Source organism: Dama dama, chromosome 30 (assembly GCF_033118175.1).
Source record: "Dama dama isolate Ldn47 chromosome 30, ASM3311817v1, whole genome shotgun sequence".
Lineage (NCBI taxonomy): Eukaryota > Metazoa > Chordata > Mammalia > Artiodactyla > Cervidae > Dama > Dama dama.
The window spans coordinates 76,194,912-76,202,474 of NC_083710.1; the positions used below are offsets into that span (position 1 = coordinate 76,194,912).

At 42.4% G+C, this 7,563-nt stretch overlaps 1 protein-coding gene across 1 annotated transcript in view; it reads right to left on the reverse strand.

The window, feature by feature from the left end:
* LOC133049371 (ATP-binding cassette sub-family C member 4-like) overlaps positions 1–7,160 on the reverse strand; it is a 157,169-nt gene extending 150,009 nt beyond the window's left edge. The window contains exon 1 of the mRNA XM_061133344.1: positions 7,096–7,160. Within this exon, the coding sequence (XP_060989327.1) occupies positions 7,096–7,160 (65 nt within the window). The remainder of the gene's footprint in view (positions 1–7,095) is intronic.
* Positions 7,161–7,563: the final 403 nt, after the last annotated feature.

A 7,563-nucleotide genomic window follows, 5' to 3' on the forward strand; every position in this document is an offset into this window, starting at 1 on the left:
GAGGCCCTGGAAGCAATGACATCCTGGTAGCAAAGAGCATTCCAGCCCTCAGACCTTGGGGTTCTGCTTTTTAACCTACATAGTCACATTTTTTTTCCCTTGTGGTGAGAATTTTTAAGATCTAATCTCTTAGCAGCTTGCAAATATACAATAGAGTATTATTAACTTTAGTCATTGCACCAGACATTGCATCCCCATGACTTATTTATAACTGGAGGCTTGTGCCCTTTAGCCCCCTTCACCCAGATCTTGACTTTTTAATACCTTTCTTCCCTAAAAGGAACCAATGCTCCTTGAAGAAATGGCTGGCTCCGAGGTTGGGGCAGTTTATGTAAGTACCTGATAACTAGCTTTTTTTATTGAAATATAAATGCCAGACATTACACTTTGGAGACATCCATGTCAAAGACAGCCACCTCCAGTGAACACGTGCCAGTTACACAACTAGATAAAGAGTCAGGCCACCCTACCCATGAAGTTCCCGCTTGTAGAAAGCTCTGGTTGACCTGATAATGAACCATCTCGCTGACTGCTTCTCCCTTCTCACATTTTATTTCCCGCTCTTACGTTTTAAATTCACCAATAAAGAGTGAACCTTCAAAATCCTAGACACCCCACCCTCAACCCCAAAAAGGCAGAATTTCAAGTCCAGACTTACTCACGTGCCTTCTCTCTAACCAGGATCTCGTTGTGTCACCCCAGGGATGTCCGGTACCCTCCATGACATGTGAGTGAGTAATACACCTTGGCATTTCAAAGTTCCCTGATGGTTGTTGCTGACGTGTCTCACAATCATAAGAACCACAGGAATCAATCCAGCTACAACACTGGCTCCAAAAGGAGAATTTCTGTGGGGGCTGCTATAACTAATATGAACCCTGGTAAGCAGAGCCCCAGGCATTCCTAGCAAAACCCTATAGGTTGAGACTCACAGGCAGAGAAAGTCCAAGATAGGACAACTTGCACCATAGAATAAGGAAGCCCTGAAAGAACTATGAGAATGTATAGAAAGGACAGAGAAGCCAGGTTGAATGCCTTTTGCTAGACAAATCTGGGATACATTGAGAATCAAAACAAATAAATGGCAACGAACCACAACAGATTAAATAATAAAAGGATCCCTGAATCAGTACTGCTACATAATCAGGAGAGAGGAATGCTCTTGCAAACAGACACAAACATAAGGGGAGCAGTGGAGTCAGAAAATTATCAGTGGAAGTTAAAACCAGTGGGTGAAAAGTTTGACATGGAAGATGGTGTCCATATAATCTCAAATTCTCTCTCTGCAAATCACTTATTATAAAGGGGGAAAAAAAGTAACTATACACAGGATAACCCTCAAACTCTGTTCAAGTTCATTAGGCATTACTTAAATGGTAATAAAATGTAGAGATAGCCCAAAGGTTAACACCATTTTCCTGACCTTGCCAGGGTAAGGAAATTTTCAAGCTGGGACAATAATAACCTGTGAAAGCAGAGATCACATTTCTTTTATTCCATTATTCCTAGGAAAATATTTGTTCAGAGTTAATGCTCAAGAATTGTGTATTGAATGTATGAATGCCCATGAATCATTAAAGAAGCAATAAGAGAGACTGAGTTTCAGCTTTTGCAAACTCTAGTAGGTCAGTACCTCCAAAGAACCCCAACCCAGGAGTCAGAAGACGGGATCCTAATCCCAACAGTGGCACCGAGGACCTGGGGCTTCAGCTATGCCCCCTCCTCCACTTCTCCACTTCTCCACTCCAGGTCAGCCTCTCAGTGATGCTTAATATGCCTTCAGTCACTCAGCCTTGTCCGGCTCTTTGTGACCCCATGAACTGCAGCATGCCAGGCCTCCCTGTCCATCACCAACTCCCTTAATATGTCTCAATTTCCTTCCAAAACAAAAGTATAAGTCTGTGAGCTTTACCACTAAACAGGTTTGAAACATGTTAGGCCGTTTACACTACAGTTGTTCCCCACAGAAAACACTCAGGGAATTAGCATTGGAACATGCCCAGATGATGACACTCTGCCCCCACACTAGCACAGGATGAAAAGAGTTCTGGAAATTGTTTGCAAAAAATGTGAATGTACTTAACAACACTAAACTATATGCTTAAAAATGGTCAAGATGGTAAATTTTATGTTGTGTGCATTTTCCACAATTTTAAAAAATGTAATGAGAAAAAACTGCACATCATGCACCTCATTTGGAAATCTTCCTGTGTTAGAGTCTAGACTTTGTCACTTTCTGGTTGTATGACCACGAACTAGCCACATAATGTCTCAGTATTGGCCTCTGGAAACTAAGGAGAACATATGGAGACAACACCTCCCAAGGCTGCTGAGGGGATCACCTGAGAAGACAGTGTTGCTCTAAATAGGACAACATCTCACCATAAAAAGAACAGCTGTCACCACGACAGAGATCCTGAGTAATCCCATTGGGCCCCAGTAGAAAATCTCTGATAATTGACAGAGGCAATTACAATGGCAGAGCCGGACAGGAAGAAAAAAGATGCTGCTTCTTTCCTGATAAGGATTCAGGAGTGAAAAACCATGGACTCTTTGTTTAACACACCTCCCAACTTCCTTTTCCATCTAGGATAGTGATCTCTTTCCTTTGCCCTTTGTGGACTTGCATGTGAATCTCCACAGTTGTAAACCTCAAACTATAATGCTATGATGATCCCATAAGCCTATCTCTGCTGGAGAAATATCTGATACCCTATTTGTTTCATGTCAACAGAGAGAAAGGGGAGTCAACATGATCAGGGGACCCCTGGAAGACTCAGAAAGGCAACTTATTCCCTTGACACATCTGAATGGATTTCTAGTTGACATTTCTCAGGCTGATGAAAGGCAGGATTACAAAGATTAAAAAAAAATCAATAAAAAACTACAAGAGATAAATTTATTAGGCAGTTTAGGTTGCCAGAAGGACACACCACACCTCTGGAGTGTTCTACATCTTGCTTGAGGCTGTAGTTATTGTATAAAATTACCAAATCTCATCAAACTAAAGGCTTACAGGGAACAGGACAAGGCCAGAGAAAGAGCCCTGCAGAGCTCACCCAGCCTCAATCTACAACATGTGGATCTCTGACTGTTAATGAAGAATAAGAAGTGGTATTCTGAAAATGGTGCAAAGAATCCTAGTTTGAAATTAGACATTTCTATGCATTCACAATCGTTCATTACTGACAGCCTAACAGGACCAACCGCCCTAAACTATCTCATCGCTTGGCCAGTTCACATCCCCCCTCATGTCATCAGCTTCTCTGACAAGAATCTCTGGAGAGTCTGACTTGACATCAGTGGCAGTTTCCACATACGCAGTGATTTTGCAAGGGGACAGTTCATTGACTGAGATGTGGCTGGTGTCAGTGAAGCAAGGATGTAACCACTCCCTAATGGGCCAAATGCATCTGGCCCAAGACCCTGTTCCACTCTCATCTCTGGGGACAGGTCCTACACTCACCCCAACCCGCTGGCTTCTGGGAAGAGGGTGGAGAGAAATGCAGAGCATACCCCAGAGGCTGTAGTGCAGGACAGCAGAGACATTGCAAGGGAGAGTCTCAGCAGACTAGATATGATTCAAAAATTGTGCCACTGATTTCCAATAATAGGAAAAAGGAAGAATCATAAATAAACCATGATAGGAATATGTGCTGTTTGGGAAAATGGGGTCTATCTTATACCAAATACTAAAAAAAATTCTAGTTGTCTTTATTGTTAGAAATTAAATAAGAAAAGAGAGCCAAAATAGAATGCTTACACAGATTTAGAGGATGCTAGGATTTTAAATATGCCAGCAAATTTGGAAAACTCAGCAGTGGCCACAGGACTAGAAAAGGTCAGCTTTCGTTCCAATCCCAAAGAAAGGCAATCCCAAAGAATGCTCAAACTACCGCACAATTGCATTCATCTCACACGCTAATAAAGTAATGTTCAAAATTCTCCAAGCCAGGCTTCAGCAATACATGAACCGTGAACTTCCAGATGTTCAGGCTGGCTTTAGAAAAGGCAGAGGAGCCAGAGATCAAATTGCCAACATCCGCTGGATCATTGATAAAGCAAGAGAGTTCCAGAAAAACATCTATTTCTGCTTTATTGACTATGCCAAAGCCTTTGACTGTGTGGATCACAATAAACTAAGTTCTGAAAGAGATGGGAATACCAGACCACCTGGCCTGCCTCTTGAGAAACCTGTATGTAGGTCAGGAAGCAACAGAACTGGACATGGAACAACGGACTGGTTCCAAATAGGAAAAGGAGTACATCAAGGCTGTATATTGTTACCCTGCATGTTTAACTTATATGCAGAGTACATCATGAGAAATGCTGGGCTGGAAGAAGCCCAAGCTGGAATCAAGATTGCTGGGAGAAATATTAATAACCTCAGATATGCAGATGACACCACCCTTATGGCAGAAAGTGAAGAAGAACTAAAGAGCCTCTTGATGAAAATGAAAGAGGAGAGTGAAAAAGCTGGCTTAAAACTCAACATTCAGAAAACTGAGATCATGGCATCTGGTCCCATCACTTCATGGGCAATAGTTGGGGAAACAGTGGAAACAGTGTCAGACTTTATTTTGGGAGGCTCCAAAATCACTGCAGATATGATTGCAGCCATGAAATTAAAAGACTCTTGCTCCTTGGAAGGAGAGTTATGACAAACCTAGATAGTATATTAAAAATCAGAGACATTACATTGCCAACAAAGGTCTGTCTGGTCAAGGCTATGGTTTTTCCAGTGGTCATGTATGGATGTGAGAGCTGGACTGTGAAGAAAGCTGAGCGCCAAAAAATTGATGCTTTTGAACTGTGGTGTTGGAGAAGACTCCTGAGAGTCTCTTGGACTGCAAGGAGATCCAACCAGTCCATCCTAAAGGAGATCAGTCCTGAGTGTTCATTGGAAGGCCTGAAGCTGAAGCTGAAACTCCAATAGTTTGGCCACCTGATGTGAAGAGTTGACTTATTGGAAAAGACCCTGATGCTGAGAAGGATTGGGGGCAGGAGGAGAAGGGGGCGACAGAGAACGAGATGGCTGGATGGCATCACCGACTCGATGGACATGAGTTTGAGTGAACTCCAGGAGTTGGTGATGGACAGGGAGGCCTGGCGTGCTGTGATTCATGAGGTTGCAAAGAGTCGGACACGACTGAGCAACTGAACTGAACTGAGGATTTTAAAAAGACATTATGAAAGCAATAGGAGAAACCAGAAAGAAAAGTTCAATATAATTATATCTAATTTAAAACCTCTAAAGAACAAATGAAAATCTGAAAAAGTATTATATGCACTATTGCAAATTATTCAAATATAAAAAATGCCCCATGGGAAAAAATGTCTACAAAGAGACAATTCAAAGAAGACAAATAGTCAATAAACATAAAGTTACAACTCTAAAAATAAAATAAATTCTTATTAAAATTGATATTGGACTTCCTTGATGGTCCAGTAGGTAAGAATCCATCTGCTAATGCAGGGACACAGGTTTGATTTCTGGTTCAGGAAGATTCCATGTGGCATGGAGCAACTAAGCCCATGAGCCAAAACTATTGAAGCCCACTCACCCTGGAGCCTGTGCTCCATAAGAAGAGAAGCTATCTCAATGAGAAGCCCATGCACCACAACTAGAGAGTAGCCCCTAGTCACCACACAACTAGAGAAAAGCACAAGAGCAGCAATGATGACCCAGCGTGGACAATAATAAATAAATAACTCTTTGATATTTTTAACCTCAGGCCTATAAGAAATGTAATTCCGGTACTCACAAATAGCAATGAAATAAGCACACAAGCAGTTTATAAGGGGGCAAGCCTGATGGAACAGAATTCAGCTTTCACCAGTTATTCTACTTCTAAGAAATAGCCAAATTATCAATAAGTGTACATGGCTAATAGAAATAAACTTTTATTCATTTCTTCTTCTTCTGTAGTTTTATTACAGAAATAGTAAAACATATATCATTTTCTAAAATCCACAATAATTACGTTAGCCATAATGCATGCCTTTTCTTTGACCCTAAGTCCCATCTGTGCTGTGAAAACACTAAAACTCCAGTGAGATCATTTGTATAAAGACAATAAGCTAGTTACTGGCATAATTTACAAGTTTAGAAAGCAGGTGAAGTACGAGAAGAAAAGCAAACACCCAATCAGAAGATGAAAACTCAGTTCTTCTCTACAAGGTGGACTTTGTCTTTGGGCAGCACTTCCTGCCTGGGCTCCTGTCAGCTTTCCCCAGGGCAGCGAGTGGGGAACACAAGGAAATCACGAGGGTACCTCAGACTTTACGTACAGGTTGGAAATTGTGGTCAACAACTAACTTCACAAAGTCTGGACCCCTTTTAAAAGTTAACATTGAAGTAGTAATGCCAGTGGGAGGGGTGGCTGAAAGCAGAAGCCGGTCTCAACCTTCCATCAGAATCACCTGGAGCTTGTTTAACCCCCACCCCCAGAATTTCTAACTTTACACAATTGATCTAGAAAGAGTGCGGGGCGGGGGGGGGGCGGAGTTGCTTTACTAACAAACTCCCAGGTGACGAGGATGAGGTCTGAAAGCTATACTCTGAGAACAGTCGCCCTAAAGCTTGATCACATTGATCACAGAGATGTTTCACATGCATCATCTCCAACAGCAAGAACTTTAAGAACTTCCCTTGAGAGACTCCTGCCAATAAGACCAAAGGTGTGTTTGGAATCAGCTTCTCTGTGCATTTACAAACAAGTACACAAATAGAACCTACTCAATACAGCAGTTACATACACAGGGAGCCAGACTGCCTGGTTTGGGATCCAACTCTCACTTTCTAGCTGTGTGCTGGTAGACAACTCACTCAAGCTCTCTGCTTCAGCAACTTCAAGTGTGAAATAAGAGGTAATAGCTTCTCTCATTCCAGCATGAAAACTGGAAATGGGTGTCTACCAAAATCAGTGAGAAGTCCTTATCTTCCCATTTCCACACACACATTTTGAAAATCCACAGACAGAAGCTGCCTGGAGAGTTGCTTGCCCTGACTTAAGCAGATGTTTGACTGTTTCAGTATTATTTAAAGTAACCACACCCACATTCCTTCTAAGCCCCTCTTTCCTTAAGGGTCACCAAATGGCCCAGATGTAACTACGCACCGAATACACCACCATAAGAACAAGCACAGGTGCTCCCATTCCCCGGGGATCCCCTAGGCTGTCCCATAAAAGAAGTATCAGACTTTGCAGAAAAGATGAATGGGTTAGGTTTCAGAAACAAAAGACCTAATAATCACCCAAGTGCAATTAAAATCCAGAGGCTCAGGCCTGCCCAGTTAGTAGGTCCCAGCTATTAGATGAAGATTTCAGGTAAGAGCTTCAGCTCTGCAGCGTTTTTCATTGGTGTTTCCTCCCAGTTCAGGGACCCTTCAGTGGTTTCAGGACCAAATGACTCCTGGGCAGGACCACCTGCATCAAGACCATGCACTGCTTCTCTGAACTAGAGATCTGCAGAAGACCCTACAGGTTTCAGGGACCACATCCCCAGGGTTTGGTCCTCAGAGGTGGAAGTAGAGATAATCACAACAGGGAAAGGAGCTGG